At 38.8% G+C, this 21,637-nt stretch overlaps 1 protein-coding gene across 9 annotated transcripts in view; it reads left to right on the top strand.

The window, feature by feature from the left end:
• Nucleotides 1-21,637, top strand: part of LOC124805641 (serrate RNA effector molecule homolog) — a 207,106-nt gene that overhangs the window by 94,353 nt on the left and 91,116 nt on the right. For 8 of the 9 annotated variants that reach the window (XM_047266240.1, XM_047266225.1, XM_047266253.1 and 5 more), the window contains 2 exons: nt 14,115-14,181; nt 21,046-21,368. In XM_047266240.1, the coding sequence (XP_047122196.1) occupies nt 14,115-14,181; nt 21,046-21,368 (390 nt within the window). Of the gene's footprint in view, nt 1-12,889; nt 13,437-14,114; nt 14,182-21,045; nt 21,369-21,637 lie in introns of those variants that run through there. The other variant, XM_047266268.1, reaches the window with a different exon arrangement.

Here is a 21,637-nt window from a genome sequence, read left to right as displayed (position 1 = left end):
GGCCAATGCCCACTTTCTAGACCAGACCACCAGGCTGATGGCTGCAAGCTTCCCTCGCCACACACCCATCCAGTCCACCTGGCTGACAGCTACTGCAGACGACGAATATGCTGCACTGCTGAAAGACTTTGTGGCATTACTGAAGCCACCAGGCATACCGAAGGATGTCTGACGCAATACTGTCCATCACATAGTGTTCGACCAGTTGAAGGTAGCAAAGGCATAGTTTGATAACGGGATCAAAGAGGGCATTAAGTGTACATGTGATAGCCCATGGTCTTCACCCTGCACCTCATTCCTAAGAAGTGTGGTGCATGGTGACCTGTGGAGATTACAGAGCTCTTAACACCTGCATGATTCCTAACAGATTCTCAGTACCTCTGCTCCGTGAGTGCTACTATGCATTGAGCAGCGCTTATGTATGCATTGTACTAGATTGCACCAAGGCCTACACACAGATTCCAGTGGTGGCAGATGAGGACATGCAAAGACAGCCATTATTATGCCATTTAGCTTATTTGAGAGCAAGTTCTTGACTTTCAGCTTCTGGAACGCGGCGTAGATGTGGAAGAAGTTTATCGATTCATTGCTGCATGGTCTGTCGTTTTGGACGAGATCTTAGTGTTCTCTGCATCACCAGAACAACTCTACCAGCATCTCATCCAGGTTTTCCAATGACTGAGTGAAAACTGAATCATACTGAACATGGCAAAGTGCATCGTTGGACAGCTGCAGATAGACTATGTAGGGCACCTTATTACTCCCTCAGGTTTGCTACCATTGCCGGACAAGTTTGAGGCTATCCACCAGCTGCTCTGGTGAGCCATATACAAAGAATTGAGGTGCTATTTAGACATGCTGAGCTTTTATTGACGATACCTGCCACTGACAGCTACCCAGGTGGGTCCGAAGTTTAAAGTCAATTTAACAATTACCTCGACAGGCGATATGATCGTGACATTTGATAAGTCTAAACAATGCACAGTTGGCTGAATGCCGAATGCACAGTTGGCTGTAGTACTAGTAGTAGACTCTAGTCAGACGGCAATAGGCGGTGTACTTGAACAATGTGTTGACAAGAAGTGGCAGCTGCTAGCTTTATTTTCTAGAAATCTGATTGCCTTACAGAAGAAATGGAGTGCATACGACAGAGAGTTAGTGGCAGTGTACAAAACCATCAAGTACTTCTGCCCTCATGTTGATGTTGAACTTCGAGCCTTCACAATGTTTACTGACCACAAGCCATTGACGTTCGCCTTCGGACAAAATAACCTTAGCTGCTCGGCGAAACAATACAATCAGAAGCTGTACATAGCCCATACACTGCTGACATCTCAGGTATGGACAGCAGCGTGGCAGACTGCTTCTCTCTTGTCGGAAGCATCTCTAGAATCGAGTATACAGCACTCGCAGAAGCACAGATGTCGGATCAAGAGCTTACAAGACATGCGGTCATCATGACAACTACAACTGGTGGACATTCCTGGCACTGGCAAACAAGTGTATTTTGATGTGTCCACAGCCAAGCCACAACCATACCTGCCTCCAAACGTTTGTCAGCAAGCATTCGAATCCATGCACGACCTGAGCCACCCAGGTATGAGGTGTACGCTCTGTTTACTTCTAGCTTGCTTCATGTGGCCAGAGATGGAGGAGATTGGAGAGAGTGGACAAAATGCTGTCTGTAGTGACAATGCATCAAGTTTAGCTGGTATATTTCATGTACCAGTAGGTAATTTCCTCGATGTTACAGTGAGCTTTAAACAAGTCCACATTGAAATCGGATCACCTCAAACGGCCAGTGCTACTTGCTACCACTGTCGACACATCCACTCGTTGGCCTGAAGCAATTCTGATAGACAACACCTCAGCCGAAACCTTGGCGCAGGCCATCATAGGACACTGGATATCGTAGTTCGGCGACTCTCTCCATGTCACAACCGATAGAGGCTGGCAGTTGGAGTCAGAGTTGTTCGCAAAACTGGCAACACTTTGTGGCATGAGCCATCATTGAATGACTGGCTACCACCTCGTCAGCAAAGGAATGACAGAACCATGGCACCACACCCTAAGCAGCCCTGATGTGCTGTGCAGTGGGATGGACTGAGGCAAAGGCTTTGCCAATCGTTGTCCTCGGGCTTTGCAGCACCTACGAGATCAGACCTGGGTGGTTCCTCGGCAGAGTTAGTGCGTGGGGAAACACTGAGACTATTCTGAGGTTTCATAGAAGCCATCGCATGACAAAAGATAGACCCATCTATGCTCAGAGAGTACATTGAGGAGATACGCTCCCCACAACCACCCAAACACAGTACCAGTCCGCTGTTCGCGCACAAGGACCTCACCTCACGCTCACATGTCATGCTACCTAGGGAAGGCATTAGACTGGCCCCCAAGCTGCTGAACACTGGTCAGCATCAGGTTGTCAGCAGGGGAGAGTACACCATGGACATTCCCTTCAATGGAAAATGTACCACAGTTGCCGGAAACAGTTAAGCCGGCCTATGTGTTGCATGAGCCGCTATCTCCTGTGGACCAACTGCTAGCATGTCCTCCGCCACCTGGTCCAGTGCCCACCTGTGCCCCAGAAGTGACCCAGATAACTGCACTGCCTTCACCAGCAGCTTCTGTACCACACTGCACCTTGAGATCTGGCTGTCATGTGCACTTCCTGATGCACTTTCTAGGTGGCACTTGGCTCCTGCCAAGGGGGGGGGGGGGGGGTTGTAGTGACCATAGGCATCATCTGGTGTGTGTTGTGTTAGTGCCCAAGTGCCAGCCTCAGTGCAAGTGTCAATTTTTGTACCTGTGACCTCTGTTATGAGTGAATTACGAATACTTTTGACTCTACCAATATATTTTAGTCTGGCAGCTGTCTTCCACACAGTTACGTTTATGAGGTCATCCAGTGTAATTCAGTTCAGAAAGTAACCCTCTTAGTCACATGACAGTTCTAACAGATTTCAGTGACCAACCAGTGATTTTTCCAGTCAAATAATCTTGGGCGCCTTCATTTCAGCAGTGTGATCCACATCTGTAAATCTGGATCAGCTGCAAACAGCCTCAAGGAGTTAAATTTGTGTCTGCCAGGTTACTTATATGTAATCGTGAAGTATAATAATTAGAATAATTTACTGAGTTCTGTTTAGGGATAGTGTCCGATCCATTTGCGTGTCCTTCCACCACCACCACCACCACCACCACCAACACAGAGTTACTTCTGTTGTTCAGAAAAGGTGAAAAGTTCTTATTATTCAGCAAAGCGTAGTGATAATCTTGCCATGGTGGCAGCACCCTTATGTTGCCCAAAAAGCAGAGAGGGGGCAGGTAATACTGGTGTTTGCTTTGGTAGTTTTATGAGAGGTCTGGTGTCGCATACAGCGCCTCTGTCACCACGTTTACGCGGCACAGTTTTCCAAAGATGAAAATCTAATTTCAAAATCCAAATGCGATGTTGCCATGTGTTTAGGTTGTTAGGCTTCTATCTCTTTTGCTAATCCGATCAAATACCGGTTTTCAAGTGTTCACTTGTCTAACACAAATAGATTATGCAAATGTATTGTTAAAATTAGTCATCTCTGTTAAATGAGATTGTCAGCACCTTTGTAGGTTTTATGTATATGTAGGTATGTATATATAAAAAAATAGATGGCATTCTTCAAGAAGAGATGTCTAAAAATTTTATCCATATGACATTTTTTTACTTCTGCCAGATCACATGCACTATGGAGAATAATTGTGAAGGTATCATGGTTTGACATTATTGTAATCAAACATTTTGGGGCACTTGTAATGGCTAGACATGTACCAAAGAGTGAAGACATTTCGAGTAACCAACAAAAAGAATTTGCTTGATACTGCAGACTCGGGAGTCAACACAGAGTTGTCCTGAATAGTGGTGTAGCTTAAGAGATGTAAGACATATACCTGACCTGCAAGAGGTTGTGAGTTGGAGACACAGCAGGTGTGATGAAATTCTTAAATCCTTATCAAAATGACTCTATTAATTATTCATTTATTTACATTGTTTGGATCCAGAGAGGATCACATAAAGCAAATTATGAGCGGTGGCTGTTATTTTTCCTGCTCTTCGAGAATTGTTATTTTTCTTGCTCTTCCAGAATTGTTTCATCTCGCTATGCTTAGCTTGATGTTCACCGGACCCCTCTTTCTTCTAGATACCTTGGGTTTGTCTTCTGATGAAATTTCCCAGCTGTAGATCTTATGTTTGAAGACATTTTGATCTTTGATGTCTGTCAGTGAGATTTAGGCCTTTTTTAGGTCAGTTTGGAACTGTTTTATCCATACTGTTGCTGTTTCCAGTTTCTGTAAGTACATCAAAATTTTCTTTGTTAGTTGGTTGTCATCTAGACTCATAATGTGTCCATAGAATTTCAGTCGTTGTTTGTAGAAATCGGTTTCGATGTTGAATATTTTTCTGTGACTGTGTGTGAGTGTAGACGGTATCCTTTGTGAATTTTGGAACAAGGATTTTTTGGATGATTTTTCTTTCAGCCTTTTTGATATTTTCTAAGTCTCCTTTGTAATTAAGGTTTAGAGTCTTGCTGGTGTAGAGCGTTTCACGTTAGATAACAGTCGTGTAGTGTCGAACTTTTGTGTTGATGATTATGCATTTTTTATTGTAGATGCTGGCACCTTTCCCATACGCTTTCTGCATTTTGAGTTTCCGTGTTTTCTGTGCTAAACTTTCTGTATCTGTAGGCTCAATAATTTCTCCTACATACTTGAAGTGGTTAACCTTTTTTACTGTGCTGTATTTTGTGATTAGATGTGTGTTGTAGGCATCAATTCGGTTTTAGAAAAATAAATTTGCAGTCGAACTTTCTCGGCATCTTCTTTGAGGACTTCAATCAGATGGATTGCTGTTTGTTAATCACCAGAAAGGATCGCAAGGTCATCAGCAAAGGCTAGGCATTTGACATCAATGTTATCCTTTTCTTTTCCTAGCCTGATGGGTCTCCAGATCTTTGGATTTTTCAGTTCTTGTTCCCATTCTTTGATGACTTTGTCTAAAAAGATGTTGAAAAGTAGTGGGGAGAGGCCATCACCCTGCTGGATGCCAGTCTTGATGGGAAAAGGTTGTGAGATTTCTCCATTGAATTTGACTTTGGAAGTTGTCTCTCTTAGGGTTTGTTGGATGAGGCATTGTGCTTTTGGATCCAGATTGTTTTCTTTGAGTATATTAAACAGAAATTGTCAGCCAATGGAGTTGTAAGCTTTCTTGAAGTAGACAAATGTGCAGATGATTGGGAGATTTCATGTAGCTCGAATTTTCAGTATAGGCTTCAGGTTGAAAATTCGTTCAGTGTGTGATCTGTATGGTCTGAACTCCGCTTGGTATTCATGTATTAGGGATTCGAATTGTAAGAGGCAAGGTAAGAAACAGAAAGGAGAGAGAGTCCTCTGTAGTTATTCATGTCAGATTTGTCTCCTTTTTTGTGAAGTGGGTGGATGAGTGCAAGTTTCCAATTGTCTGGGAGGGTTCCACTTTGCCATATGTCCTGAATGATCTGTATGATTTCCTGTAATGATCAGGTTCCAAGATTTTTCAGTAATTCTGTGGTGATTCCATCTTCTCCTGATGGGTTCTCCTGATGTCTTTCCGTTCTTCAGTTTTGCGATGTGATGTCAGATTTCTTCTTGTGTCAGCAGATCGGTGTCGGGTTTCGTGTGACTTGGGGATTTGTATGAGAATTGTTTGGACGGTTCAGGGCAATTAAGCATGTCAGAAAAGTAGTGTGCCAGTTCTTTGCAGTTTTCTTGGTAGATGAATGCGAGTTTCCCATCTTTTTTCTTGAAGGTCAAATTTTGTGGTGAGTAAAATTTAATTCTGTTAGTGAAAGTGCTACAGAAATGTCTGCTGTTGTAATTTTTGAAGCTGCCCTCAATTGATTTGAGCAGTTTGGTGATGTAGTTGCGTTTGGTTTTTGTGATGGTTCTGTTTGCCTCTTTACGAATATCGAGGAAGTGTTTCAGGGTTTCTGGCCATTTGTTGCTGTTGTATTTTTGAAAGGCAATTCGGTGATTGATGATGACTTTCTTAAATGGGATTAATTCTTTGGCTTTTCTGATTATTTTGCTACAGAAGTCAGTCCAGTTGTTGGTTGGTTCTTTTTCCCATTCTTCTGGGATCCTTGTTTCTTGAATTCTAGATGTGTCAAACTTTTGGATATGTGATTTTTTTTTTTTATGTTGTACTCTCGGAGAGAATTTTACTTTAACTCAGGTGAGGTAGTGGTCCAAGCTGATGTTTGCACATCTTTGGGCTTGTCATAGATGATTCTGTAGTGGGCGTAGGAGATGGCAATGTGGTCGACCTGATATTCACCAAGATGTTGGATGGGGGATCGCAATGTTTTCTGTTTTTGTGGCGGTTTTCTGAAGTAGGTGGGCATAACTTTGAGGTTGCATTGTTGGAATGTCAATCAGATGTGTGCCATTAGTGTTAGTGTTTTGGTGTGCAGAATTTTTGCCGATAATTTTTCGATAAGCTTTTTCTTTCCCGAGATGAGTGTTGAAGTCTCCCATTAGGATTTTCGTGTTGTGTTGTTGAATTTGGCCATAGTTTTTTCAAGCTTGTTCCAAAATTTTTCAACAGTTTTGGGATTTTTCTTGTTCTCGATATTTGTGGGCGCATACGCATTGATGAGTGTATATATTTTATTGGCATCTGAATGCACATGGTCATGAGTCGATTGTTGTTGGGTGTGATTTCTTTAACAGCATTGATGATGGGTTTGTGTACAAGAAAGGCCTTTCCAAAGATTGGTGCACCTTTCGCGACCTTCTGTTGTGTTTTGCTCTTGAAGGTGCGGTAGTTCCTGTAGTCCACAGTTTCATTGTCAGTCAGTCGTGTTTCTTGAAGAGCAAGTATGAGAATTTTTTGTCGGTCAATTTCTTGAGTGAAATTATGTAATTTTTCTGTCCGGATCAGTGTACGTTTAATGTTCCAATGAAAGCTTTCTGCTTGTAGGGAAGTTTACCTGATTTTATCTGCTGTGCTTGGCTGACTCTCTTGACTCTGAAAGTCCAGTTGCTGTCTGTCGATGGGTGGATTGTGTACCATCTGGGTAAAGTTGAATTTGCTTGCACAATTCATGATTGCTTGTGTTTTACTGTCCTGTCCTGCTCAATACAAGGACCGGATAGGATCAAAGATTGTTGAGGCCTTTGGAACGACCAAGCTCACTGAGCTAATAGACGCTGACCAGTCATTCTTTAATTAATTGTATTTATTTTACTCCTAAACCTTTGCTGCATCATTTACTCATCTTATTAACTTCTTTATTTCCTTTATTTGCCCACCACCATACAGTGTTTGGAAAATTGGAACCCACCCTTCCCCTTTTGAGTTATCGAATGTCTTGCATCCAGTAAATGATGGCGGGTGAGAGCATTTGCCAGTAAAAGAAAATATGTACAATAATTTCCAAATTAGCCTGCTGTGAAGGCTAATATGGTTGTTGCTGGTTAGTTTTGTTAATTTGGAAAATATTTCAGCATTTGTATATCTTGTTGCATTAAAGATAGATACAATACCATTCTTCACAAATAAAGAAGACTACTTCGCGGTCCATTTTTGAGTGATATTCCATTGTTTTGGTGTTTGTTGTATGTGAGAAGTGAACACTTAATTATTAACCCATGTTACTGCCTGCATGCACAATAATTAAACACTGACTAGCATTTTCGTTCAATAATATTTCTTGCACAGTGTTAAGTTTTGCCAAAATTTGTTTACACTGTAACATGTGCAAATCAATTGTGAATGTGTGTGAATCACTGTTTCATATAGGTAAATTGAGGCCGCTTTGAATCGGATGGTTCATATTGCCTTTTTGCAACTGTGTGTTGTCACACATTTATTGTAGCACCTTTGAAAACTTCATCCCATGGGCAGAACAGTCTTTTTTAAGAGATTTGTTGCTAGACTTTAAGTTCATTTGTGTGCGAGATAAGCTGTGTAGTTTTCACAAAGTCGGCATTTCTTTATATTGTGTGTAGAAATTGCTGCTTGATAATACATTTATCCATATCGTTTGTGCAAGCATCTGATTTCTCCTCCTTCGGTGTAGAAACTTCGGCATCATGTTCTTCTTTCTGTAATTTGCAAAGCATCCTGTTGCTGAACTTAAACATTTTGGCTGCTTGTTCAATTGCTGTCTTCTACAGGCATGATAAATCCCCTCTCTGTCTTGCTGTCAGAAAATTTGATTGCGTTAACCAGAAGCCATTGGACCAGCCAGCGAAGTCATTTTCTGCACTCACATTCCATGCTTGCACTGCAATGTAACAACGGGTGCCACTTTAATCAGAGTGTGGCTGTACCTAGTCGCATGAGCACATTAGTTCTACTACTGCTGCATTACCAGTTTGCCTTGTTGGGTATTACTGAACGCTGATGTTTTTCTTGGCATTGTGTTCGTATATATTGTGCACTTGGGCAGGCGGGTGCAAAACAAAAAATAGAAAAGAAAAGAAAAATTGAGAAGCAGCAAGATTGCAAAAGAAAAACAATCTTTCAGGAAATGCTAATTCCCTCTAAAGTGCCATGGCAGTGGGAAAAATGGAAGGATTTGAGGTATGAATTGTTGCAACATCCACTCTGATGACCAAACTAATATCTCATCTTCCACAGATGCCTGGAAAAAATATTTAACTTAATGAAGAGATCATGACAGGTGTAAATGATAATTTTGAAGACATTCTAGAACCACACTTTGTGGGCAGAATCTACTTCAAGGAAATACACTGAACAAAGTTCATTAAATTAAAAATTGACTGCGTATTTCTAAATGTATTTTTGACCTCATAAACATGGTTACTTACTTCCAGGCCTAGAAATTTTCTTGTTACATACATAGATACATCATACAGTGATGACGGAAAGACAGATTGCCACTTATAGTAAAGAGGACACGTTAGGTTGTTTTGTCAGGCACAATTAAAAGAGCTTTCGGCTGCAGCTTTCATTAATAAAATACATCATATAAAACCTAGCTTACTTTTTTACTGCCCTCTCTACAGAGTTGTCAGCCATTGTTATTTACTTCATGATAATGCTCTGTTCTTTCTTCATCTGATTATGTGTACTTTTATATATCTGACTGTTCATCGCTGATAACTGCTGGTAAACAACAGCCAAGTCTTTTATTGTTGAAATTTGTGTTTCACTGCCGTAAATTTAACAGCATTGATTTTCAAACTCTCTTATTTGTTGCCTATTGTACACAGCTGTTGAGAACCTATATGTTACTTAATTGCATGCCAGTAATCTGTTGTTCCTGAATGAAAAAATCGTAATTTATAATTAAGTTTGGTAATGTGCGGGTAAAGTAATGTACATTAGTGTTAGTAAGAAGTGAAACACTCAGAAGCAGTAGCCTACAACACACCACAATAAGGAGACATGTAGAACAGCTGAACCATAATAAGTGATTTATATAGCAGAGAGGTGGTACGCATGTACGCCCAACAGCGCCCTCTTTTGGGTGACCGGACAGGTCAGTCGTAGGCAACATTCAGTCTGTGTAGAGCCATCATACGAAGTACCACAGGTAACCAAGTGCCACTATGCCTCGCCAACATCACAGGGTGGAATATCAAAATGTGAATTCGTTCGGGAGAGCCTGAACGGCTGGTCTTCAGGAGGTGGGTCTGTCGTTTCGTTCAGCTCATACAGGGCACACTGCTTCAAAGGTGAGGTGTATGTGGGACCAGTGGAGAGAAGAGATCTGGAAACATTTCTGGCATGGCTAAGTTTGTGAACTGTAAAGTATACTGTGCAAGGCAAAATGGTGCTATACAGGGCATGTGTGGTGCATCATGAGCCGTAGAGACAGGGGTGAATGATGGCTGTGGATATGTTTACAAGCAAATAGATGTGAATATGTTATGAACCAAGGGGCTACCAACAGTGTCTCCTTTAATTACTATTCGGTGAATGTTGCTGCGCACAGCCCTCTGCAGTAGGTGCATGGTTCATGCACCCATGTTGACTGCTCTTCATCAGTGACAAGGGCTGGAATTGGCATGCCAGTACCGCACCGCAACTGGATATTCAGTGATTGGTGACAGGTGGGCTTTACAGATGAATCCTGTTATGCACTCCATCAGACAGATGGCCATTTGCTTGTATGGCGTGAAATGTCTGAAAGTAAAGGTTCAGAACAGAGAAGGGAGAATTGTGGCCTGTGAAATGTTTTCATGGCACTCCCGGAGTGATTTCATCATTCTGGAATGCACAATGGATCAACACAAGTATACATATATCTTCGGTGACCATGTCCAGCCCTACAAGCGGTTTCTTTCTCCTTGGCACAATAGCACCTACCAGCAGAACAATGCATTGTGTCACACAGCTTGCAGTATGTGTGAGTATGATTCATGGAGCACCAGATTGAGTTTACTGTACTCCCCTAACCAGCAAACTCCATGGATTTCAACCCAGTTGAGAATCTGTGGGACCATCTTGTTCTGGCTCAACATGGCTCTACATCCCTGTCGATAACTTATCGAATCTCATTAACTTACTTCCTGCATGTCCCGCAGTGGTCTGTGCTGAAAAAACTGGTTATTCAGGCTTTTGACAGGTGATCACATTAAAGGGACTGGGCAGTGTAGTTTGTTGTGGACCAAAAAACGTTACAGTGTATAAACTGCACCTTTCCTTGTAGTCCACTTAGGAAGAGATATGTATTTAGCATTATACAGTGCAAAATCTTATTTTGACTGTCTCCATAATTGTAGGTATGCATTACAAACAGATGATCATCTTGTTCTGGACTCTTCTTCTCAGCATTAACTCGAAAGTGGTATTGTAAAGATTGCTTACAGATCTTTTGCAGCAAATATTGATATTTGTCTTTTACTTGCACCATAATTGGAATATCTGGCAATGAAAAGATTTTTCATTTTTTTTCTCCCTCTTTCTTTCCACACAATAAAAATTGTTTGTTTTACTTGTTATTGTATTCGTACCTAACAATGTTCCTGCTTCAGCTGGATGCATAGTATGATACTACCTGGAAATTATCAAACATCCTTTTAGTCATTGGTTTGCGAAGAAATAATAATCTTGTGTTACAATAGCCATTCCAGCACTCAGATTTTATTTGTACATGGATTAGCAATATTACAAATAATCTTCACAAAATTCATCTTTCAATACAGCCTACATCTGTCTACATCCATATCTGTTTGGTTCATTATGGAGAATATTATAACTACTCTCCATGACAAAAAATAATTATGGTACACCATGAAGGAAATATTTGAGTGGGATGGAAATCATTAGATGTAATGTGTATGTACAGACAAACCAATGACTACAGTTTAAGAAAAAAATGGGTAATTTATCAAAAGAGAGAACTTCACAAACTGAGCAAGTAATTAAGTGTTCGTCCACCTGTGAGTCTAATGCAAGCAGTTATTCAACTCTTCTGCACACAGTTTAATTATTTATGCTTTAGTCTTCATATGCTAGCTGCCTTTTTGTAGTGACAATAATTCATATCTACAGTCCACTGCTTTCTAGTGTTGTGTGCTGAAGATGACAATTTGCGGTCACCAGTATTTACTCTGTTAAAGATTAGCCCCTTATTTATAATTCTATAACATAGTAGACCCTCATATTGTATGAAGTCAGTAATCTTTTATGTTTATGAATATTATGTTTGTAAGCACTGGTCAAAATAAGAAGTGATATTTTCAGATTGATTGGCTGTGTGTTTTGATGGAGTTACACTGATAGTAAAAAGTATTTAGGACAAGGAGTGGCAGATGTTACACACATTTAAAAATATTTGAATACGTTATGAACTATGGACCGGACCATACTTCTTCATGGACTGGTGTCTTTGTGAACTTTTTGAAGTGTTAACTACAGTTTCTTGATATGTATTCTTTTTGCTTTTATAGGAGCATACAATAGAAAGCTATGTCCAGTTTTCACAGGACTAGTAAACAATGCAATTTTTGTTACTGACTTCAGTTGTTACTGGGTTGATCTTTGTCTATCAGACTCAACATTTACTCTGGTTTCACCCATTGCCCAAGGATGTTACTAATTGAGTCATCTAACTTTGTTGTCAGATGAATTAAAAATCCAGAAATCCTCATCATTGTCAATAAATTACAAGATTAACAAATTTTATGTGATCAAGATGTCAGGCATTAATATAAAATAGAGAGAAAGCTCTGCTATTGCATTCCATGAGGCTTTTGTGTAAAAATTCACTTACATTAGATTGGAGATGGAAATGCAGATGTACTTGTTATTGTTCCCGAATCTATCTTCCAGAAAGAATAGCATTTTATAGTAATTCATTAAAGGAAGCAGTGACACAATGTTACAGAGTCAGTGTAATGAATAATACTGGACAGTATTTGTCCGTAACAGAAATTGAGAAATGTGAAGTTTTAGTTGTACTCAAAGGAGTTTGTTACTTTAAAAGAGATTTTCATCTTACATCTTACATTGTAATGCCTGGTCTCTTTAAGTATGTGGCTGATGATAATGCTTGTTTTGTACCTGGCTTGTCTACTATTTTTGCCTTACAGATGTCTTTAGATATATTTTCTTTCATTCAGTTGTGTAGATACAGAAATCTGTTTGTACTTAACTGCAAGTATGGGAGGACCAATAATTATGACCTCAGACCTTTGTTCGTAACTTACACTGCATTTGACTTCATGTTACAAGCACTTCACTCCAATTTCAGTGGCTGTTCAATACCATAAATTATATTATCTATTTATTTAGAGCACTCATTGTGTTTTGTTACAAGTTAAAAAGTTTTATTCGGCAAATTCTGCTGTATATATTTTAGAGGGCCACCATTTAGTGAAACAGTTCTTCATTGTTCCTGTAGGCTATTAGTTTCAGGCATAAATGGCAGAAGGCAGAGGAGCAAAATATGAAATATTTCAACAAAATTCTCTTATATTCTAAAATCAATTTTTTCCTACAGCCACCTTTCTTACATTAAGAGGACTCTACATCTCATCGAAGATGCAAAACAATTATTTGCTTTGTGTTAAATGTGTTTATGTGTTATGCTCCATTAAATGAAAGATGGAAAATGAATATGATGATACAGAAAAAAATGGAAAATATACAATGGAAGTTTAACTGCTTCAGTTTGTGATTAACTCATACTAAACTGAAAGTGAGAACTAATGGAATATGGAAGAAGATGTGAAGCCAAAGGATTTGTCTGATGTTTATTTTCAAATAAGTATTTGGTGCACCCAGATAATCATCTTTAGTTAGGTACCACTGAGCACAATGCAGTGGTCGTTTCGATACAATACCCAGACATAATTATGTCAATGGGTTTCGCGTAGGAGATAGGTATTTTCGCGTTTGTTCTGTATAGCTACGTCATGGTCTACAAAAAAATTCCAGCAAGCAGGTGAGACTTCATCAGTCAGATAATTTTTACAGTACCCCCATTAACATAATGTGTAAACAAAAGAGAAAGAAAAAAATCAGTACAGAATTAAAATCAAAGGTAAATTCAACACATGCCTGCATTTCCTGCTATAAAATCATTTGTGAAATTTATTTATGACTAATAATATGAGGGTGAACAGATAAAATTATTATTATTATTATTGTTGTTGTTGTTGTTGTTGTTGTTGTTGTGTTTTTGAAAGTTTATGGAGGGAGACTGTCACAGTCTCACGAAATTGTTTAGATATGGAGATGCATTGTGTGTGTTGAAAGAGCCTTTTATCAGAATATGAGTTAATTTCATTTTTTTAATGTAGAGGCTTAATTACAGATTAAAGTAACTTGTGGCTGTACGGGATTGTATATGAAGAAATAATAAGTACGTTTCGTGTATGTAGGCTATGTGGTGCTATCAAAATTGCATAGTAGTGTGAAGCTGGGGTAGAGCTACAAGTGCAGAATTAGTTTTGATGTGTAACAATAATTGAATGACATTAACAAATTGTGTACTTTGAGGTTAGTGCATCACACTAATTAAATGTTGTTACAGATAATAGCTATATGTAATTATTGAAATGAAGAGAACTTTGTTATCTTATTAAACTGTGTTTTACATGATGTTTTATCATTTCAACAGGTTTAAAATTAAATATCACCCTGAAGATTCAGTGAAAAGAAAAGAAGAACAGATGAATGCTCTGAAGGTATGTTATAAGTTTTCTCAGTTGTGAGCACTTTTCTTTTTGTTATTGTGTAGACTGTTACAGTAGATTCACTTTCACCCTATAAGCTTTGCTTCTGCCTGCAAGAAGGTCGTATATATAAATATATTAAAAACAAAGATTCCATGACTTACCAAACGGGAAAGCGCAGTTAGATAGACACAATTAAAAAAACACAAACACACACACAAAATTTCAAGCCTTCGAAACCAACAGTTGCTTCGTCAGGAAAGAGGGAAGGAGAGGGAAAGACGAAAGGATGTGGGTTTTAAGGGAGAGGGTAAGGAGTCATCCCAATCCCGGGATGTGTCTGGATATGTGTGGATGGATGTGTGTGTGTGTGTGTGTGTGTGTGTGTGTGTGTGTGTGTGTGTGTGACCTGTCCTTTTTTCCCCCTAAGGTAAATCTTTCCGCTCCCGGGATTGGGATGACTCCTTACCCTCTCCCTTAAAACCCACTTCCTTTCGTCTTTCCCTCTCCTTCCCTCTTTCCTGATGAGGCAACAGTTTGTTGCGAAAGCTTGAATTTTGTGTGTATGTATGTGTCTGTTTGTGTTTCTATCGACCTGCCAGCGCTTTTGGATGGTAAGTCGCATCATCTTTGTTTTTAAATATATTTTTCCCGCGTGGAATGTTTCCCTCTATTATAATGATATATATGGTGAGTCACCTAACATTACCACTGGATATATTTCGCAAACCACATCAAATACTGACGAATCGATTCCACAGACCGAACGTGAGGAGAGGGGCTAGTGTAATTGGTCAATACAAACCATAAAAAAATGCACGGAAGTATGTTTTTTTAACACAAACCTACGTTTTTTTTAAATGGAACCCTGTTAGTTTTGTTAGCACATCTGAACATATAAACAAATACTTAATCAGTGCCGTTTGTTGCATTGTAAAATGTTAATTACATCCGGAGATATTGTAACCTAAAGTTGACGCTTGAGTACCACTCCTCCGCTGTTCGATCATGTGTATCGGAGAGCACCGAATTACGTAGGGATCCAAAGGGAACGGTGATGGACCTTAGGTACAGAAGAGACTGGAATAGCACATTACGTCCACATGCTAACACCTTTTTATTGGTCTTTTTCTCTGACGCACATGTACATTGCCATGAGGGGTGAGGTACATGTACACACATGGTTTCCGTTTTCAATTATGGAGTGGAATAGAGTGTGTCCCGACATGTCAAACCAATAGATGTTCAATGTGGTGGCCATCATTTGCTGCACACAATTGCAATCTCTGGCGTAATGAATGTCGTACACGCCGCAGTGATCTGGTGTAATGTCGCCGCAGGCTGCCACAATACGTTGTTTCATATCCTCTAGGGTTGTAGGCACATCACGGTACACATTCTCCTTTAACGTACCCCACAGAAAGAAGTCCAGAGGTGTAAGATAAGGAGAACGGGCTGGCCAATTTATGCGTCCTCCACGTCCTATGAAACGCCCGTCGAACATCTTGTCAAGGGTCAGCCTAGTGTTAATTGTGGAATGTGCAGGTGCACCATCATGCTGATACCATATACGTCGACGCGTTTCCAGTGGGACATTTTCGAGCAACGTTGGCAGATCATTCTGTAGAAACGTGATGTATGTTGCAGCTGTTTGGGCCCCTGCAATGAAGTGAGGACCAATGAGGTGGTCGCCAATGATTCCGCACCATACATTTACAGTCCACGGTCGCTGTTGCTCTACCTGTCTGAGCCAGCGAGGATTGTCCACGGACCAGTAATGCATGTTCCGTAGATTCACTGCCCCATGGTTTGTGAAACCTGCTTCATCGGTCAACAGGTAGAGCTGCAGCGCATTGTCTGTTAATGCCCATTGACAGAATTGCACTCGATGATTAAAGTCATCACCATGTAATTGCTGATGTAGCAACACATGAAAAGGGTGAAAGCGGTGACAATGCAGTATGCGCATGACACTACTTTGACTCAGTCCACCGGCTCTCACAATGTCCCGTGTACTCGTGTGGGTTCATGGCAACAGCAGCTAACATGCCAACTGCACCCGCTTCTCCTGTGACGGGCCTGTTACGGACCCGTTTGCATGCTACGACCATACCTGTTGCATACAGTTGGTGGAAGATGTTTTTCAATGTGCGGCACATTGGATGCTCTCTGTCCGGGTACCGTTGTGCATACACCCTGCAGGGTCATTCCACATCAAATCACCCAATAAAAAATAAATTTTACACCCACCTCCTTAGATTTTCATGAAATTTGGCTCAAATGGTTCTAATACCATCCTGACAACACCTGCAAAATTTTTTTGCTGTATCTCTTATAGTTTTTTTTAATAAATTTTTTTAAGTTTTTATGTTTTGCGTTTTCCGAACCTTCCGAAATGGTAAATTTAATTTGTATTCAAAACTTTAAAATTGCTTATCTTAAAAACTCTTCTAGATAACATCATGAATTTTTGCAGCAAGTTTATTTATTATACATATTTGAAGATAAAAATGATACTATTAAAATATATTAATATTTTCTATGAAAAAAAAAATATATATGTATTTTTTTCTTTTCTTTTTTTTAACGGATATTTTGTTTTATAAGAATTGCAATATCTAGAGTCTCAGACCTGATAGAATGCTCAAATTTGTTTTAATTTACTCTTAAACATATAGGCTACTTGATAAAACAAAAATAATGATGGCTTTTTAACATGTTTATTAATTATAGTAGATTACATTAGAATTATGTACAAAGATATTGTACTTACGACACTTATGTATAACCCAACTGATTGCTTGAAACATTGAATTTTTTGAGTAATTTTGTCTTTTTAATAAACATTAATGCTGATTCAACTTGTTTTTCCACTTCATCCAAGAGCTTTCAGTTCTTTTGATACAGTCTTTATTGAAGTAATACATTCTTCCAGTGCTGCTTGATTGAGGTGTGTCTACTACACAGACTATGTGCTCCAAAGGCACTATGCAAGAATCTTCTCTTTCAGGCCAATAAAATGATGCAGCTGGTCCTGAAGGATGTAGAAATAGAATTTCTGCATCTTCTTCATCATTGAATATTGTTTTTACCAGTCCAAAGTACCAGTTACCATCATAATTTACAGCCACATAGCTATTTATGGATGGTTCAACATGAACCCAATCAGAAGATGAATGGAAAGAAAAGAGTAAGGAGGGTTTTACACTATCTGCAGTCATTCTAATTTCAAGGTTGTTTGTTGCAAGTGGTTTGAATTTATGAAAACTTGTTGTTCCAGGAATGGTTCGGGTTGCTGAAAAACGGTTTTCTAGTTTTAATCAGCTTCTTTTTTGTCAATAAAGTGAAAATGAACACACATCGATTACTGTCATTATTTGTTCTTTGTCTGAAAGCTGTAGACCAGCTTTCCTTAAAATTCTTTTAAAAGTTCCTCCTAGGCCACCACAAATTGACTTCCCATGACTTGTTGCAAAAAAAGTGTGTTGGGCCTTCAAATTAAAGTCTCTCAAGTGTTCAGTCAAATTTTTAAAACTGTTTCTATTTTTGTACTGCCCAGCACAACCATCTGTAAAGTAGTGAACTGAGTCAATGTCAGTATGATGTGATGACAGACACTTTGTAATTTCTTTTTGTACAAAGTTAACAAAACCAGTATCACGTTCTTGGTCATCACTAATAAAACATTGGTTGGAAACAAAAACATTGTTTTCCTCATTTCTTAGAAAAACTCCAACTGGGTGTAGAGTACAACCACCTCTATTCCAGTGGTAACTTTGGATCTCATTTTGTATAACGAAGGAATAATTTTCACTGGAACCCATCACAATAATTGCTGTTTTGGGTGGTGGGTCTTCTTTCAATCTTTTAAAGGCTGCTGATTGGGATTTTGCTATAAACGAGTGCGGGGTGAGCTTTTCCAATGACCTAACCAATAAAGAAATGTAGTCTTCAACACTGATAAGACTGTTTGATCATTTCTGCCCTGTCTGTGTTAACCCACCTACTGATTACAATTTCTTCTTCTAAATCATAATCTTCACTTAGTTTTTCGGATAAGTACTCAGTTAGTGCAGTATTTGCAGTACAGCTGTCGCAATGACGTAGCATGCAGTTTTGGTTTTCCGTGTTGCACACAAGCATCTTAATTAGGTCTTTATAAGATTCTTCAATTTTCACAGCATCCAGTAATAGTTTAACATTCTGGTGGATACTGCATACACATACAGTGTGTGTGCCTGCAGCACCAGCAAGGATACACCATTTAGGTCTGAAGAAACAAAATTTTGAAAATCCTACTTCTGCCTCGGGATTCTCCCATTAGAAAGAATAATAGAGTTCTCTCAAGTTACACAAAATGAGTCTTTTTTGCATGTACACATTTTTTTGAACACTTACTTTGTCTTTTGTTCCAGGTAGCACTCTGGAACTTTCATCCTTTTCATAAAAATCTGCTACAAGTCTTACTGTATTTTCAGAAAGAGTTTTACCTTTTTTTGGACCAGGAGTTTCCAAAATACCCTTTTCAGATTTTAGCTTTCTAGCTTGTCGTACCATGTACTCACTTACATTAAATTCTTTCATCACTTTATTTTGACTCCAAGAATCTGGAGCCAAGGTCAGAATCTGGATTTTTCTAGACCTCCCAACAGATGGAATCTTCTCTTTCATAAGAGAAATCATTACATCAAAATCCTTTAATTCAACCATGACTTCATCATCTGTTTCACTTTCATTGACTTCAACTCTTTATTTTTCTTCACAAAAGTTACGGCATGTTGAGCAAAACTTTTGTCCAGGTTTTATGCTAATATTTTTTGTCAGTAATTGTTTAGAAAGATCCAAGCCTACACTTCTCAACGATTTTTTGATGGGCTTTTTGCGTTTTTTTAGTGGGTCTGCACATGTTGTTTGATACTTTTCAAAAACATTTAAAAAGTAGTAGCTGTGATATGAACATATATTCTTAAATTCACACAGATTAATTCCAGATCGTAAGTGGATCAAATCTTTTTCTTCCTCGCTCAATTCAGATACCGGCTGTAACTGTTTTGAAGGTGTGTAGGTTGTTTGGAAACAGTCAGATTTTTTAAATAACCCTACGCTACAGGTTTGAATATCTGACATACTGATTTCACTTTTGGTCTGATTACTGTTCTGGTTACTTTTATAGGATATTGGAAAAGAACCTCTGTAAACTAAGTAACAGTACTTACTGAAAGTTCGAATAAACTTAATAAAATACTATCCAAGCACTATTTAACACTGTAATAATTTTTTACTTCAAAACACAGGAGTAACAAAACAAAATCCAAGCGTACATTGTTACTTGAAGAAGCCAAAAACTTATTTTCGGTGTATAAGTCACTTCGTACTTTTTATTTTTAAAATATAATTATTATTATTTTAAAAATTAGATAACTATTAAACAGGTTAAAAAGCCAACATAATTTTTCTTTTATCTAATAGCCTATACAATTAAGAGTATTTTAAAACAAATTTTAGCTTTCTATCAGGTCTGAGACTCTAGATATTGCAGTTTTTGTAAAACTAAACATTCGTTAGCTAAAAAAAACTGGTAAATTTTTATTCATTTGGAAGGTTTTAATATATCTTTATGGTAATTTTTTTTAACATTTAGATATAATACACAAACTTATTCCAAAATTTCATACTGATATCTTGAGTATTCTTTAATATACAAATTTTTTTAGTTGCGAGGACACATTTAATTACGATTTCCGACTGCTGAAACAACGCCAAATCTAAAAACTTTAAAAATTTATATAAAAAAAACTATAAGAGATAGAGCAAAAAAATTTTACAAGTGCTTTCAGGATGATAAAAGTAGTAATTGTACCAAGTTTCATCAAAATCTGACATGTTTGGTGTCAAGCCCTGGGTGACTTGACATGGAATGACCCTGAAGGCTTCAGCTGCATTTCATCGACACTCGCCATAGATGAGTATCATCTCCGCCTTTTCAGAGTTTGAATACACCATGGTCACAGTTCCTACAACACTACACTATCACAGACGTCTGGTAACACGGTGTACTACAGTTGGTCTGCATGCGGAGACGAATGCAGAATAACAATAGCAGCAAGTGCTACATGCGGACACTGCGACAGCTAGACCAAACCACAACAGTGTACTACAGCCACACGCGTAAACACGGTCGTCATCGTAAACATGCCCCTGCAGATGCTGCTTGCCGACCGTGGCCCATGTTTGTTACAACACGCAACTGAACGTTGGAGGTTTCAAGCGTCAATTTTAGGTTACAATATCTCCGGATGTAATTAACATTTTACAATGCAACAAACAGCACTGATTACATATTTGTTTATATGTTCAGATGTGCTAACAAAAATGACGTGGTTCGATTTAAAAAAACATACTTCTGTGCATTTTTGTATGGTTTGTATTAAACAATTACACTAGCCCCTCTCCTCACATTCGGTCTGTGGAATCTGTTTGTCAGTATTTGATGTGGCTTACGAAATATATCCAGCGGTAACGTTAGGTGACTCACCCTGTATATACTTATTTTACAGTGCATTATTGTAAGGAGTGTCAACTGGTCATGGGTATCAGTTATCATCTGAATTTTGTTTGCTCTCAACATCATCATCTTGCTATTGTATGCATCTCGTATGTTTCTAGTAATTGCAATGAATTTTTCTTCCTTATAATTGTCTTGTTTGTGTATTTCATTGCCATATCACGAAGGGCACTTCAAAAAGAGGAAGAAACATGAGGTCTTGGACTACTTTTCTATCAATTGTGGAGGATGTTACTTCTGTGTTGTGTTTAAACAGGTCATGGCCAATAGTATGTGATTTGTACAAAAGAATTATCTTTGTGTGTTTCCAGAATCGTGTAAATGTGTTTTTGGAATTCCTCGACAATGGTCGCCTGGACAAAGTTTCAGTGGATGCTGATCAATCGGAACAATTAATTCGTCTTTTGGATGCAGTTGTCATACGTCTAGAAGGAGGTACAGACTTTGATCTTCAGGTATTAGACGAGCCAAAAACAACATCAACCTCTGCACAAAGTACTTCATCCAACCAGCAAGGAAAATCCAGTAGCTCAGCTCCACAGAATGTGGATAAACCACCTGATCCAGAAGCTCCCACAGACTCTGTCAAACAGGAAGAAGAGGAGGAATCCAAACCTTTCATTCTTGGTGAAGAGTAAGTTTCAGTATTTTTTTCCAGTCATTTCTAATTGTGTGTGTGTGTGTGTGTGTGTGTGTGTGAGGTGTGTGTGTGTGTGTGTGTGTGTGTGAGAGAGAGAGAGAGAGAGAGAGAGAGATTGGATGGGGGGGGGGATTGTTTAATTGTTTCCCTACAGAAATGTGGATTTAATAGTGTTAAGTAGATGCTCATTGTCGTCGTCATTGTGCATGATTTATATTCATTTTTATTTTATTTTAAGGTAAAACTGTTCAGAAATATTTAAT

Source organism: Schistocerca piceifrons, chromosome 1 (assembly GCF_021461385.2).
Source record: "Schistocerca piceifrons isolate TAMUIC-IGC-003096 chromosome 1, iqSchPice1.1, whole genome shotgun sequence".
Lineage (NCBI taxonomy): Eukaryota > Metazoa > Arthropoda > Insecta > Orthoptera > Acrididae > Schistocerca > Schistocerca piceifrons.
The sequence above is the reverse complement of the archived record's forward strand: the minus strand, read 5'-3'. Positions and strand labels throughout refer to the sequence as shown.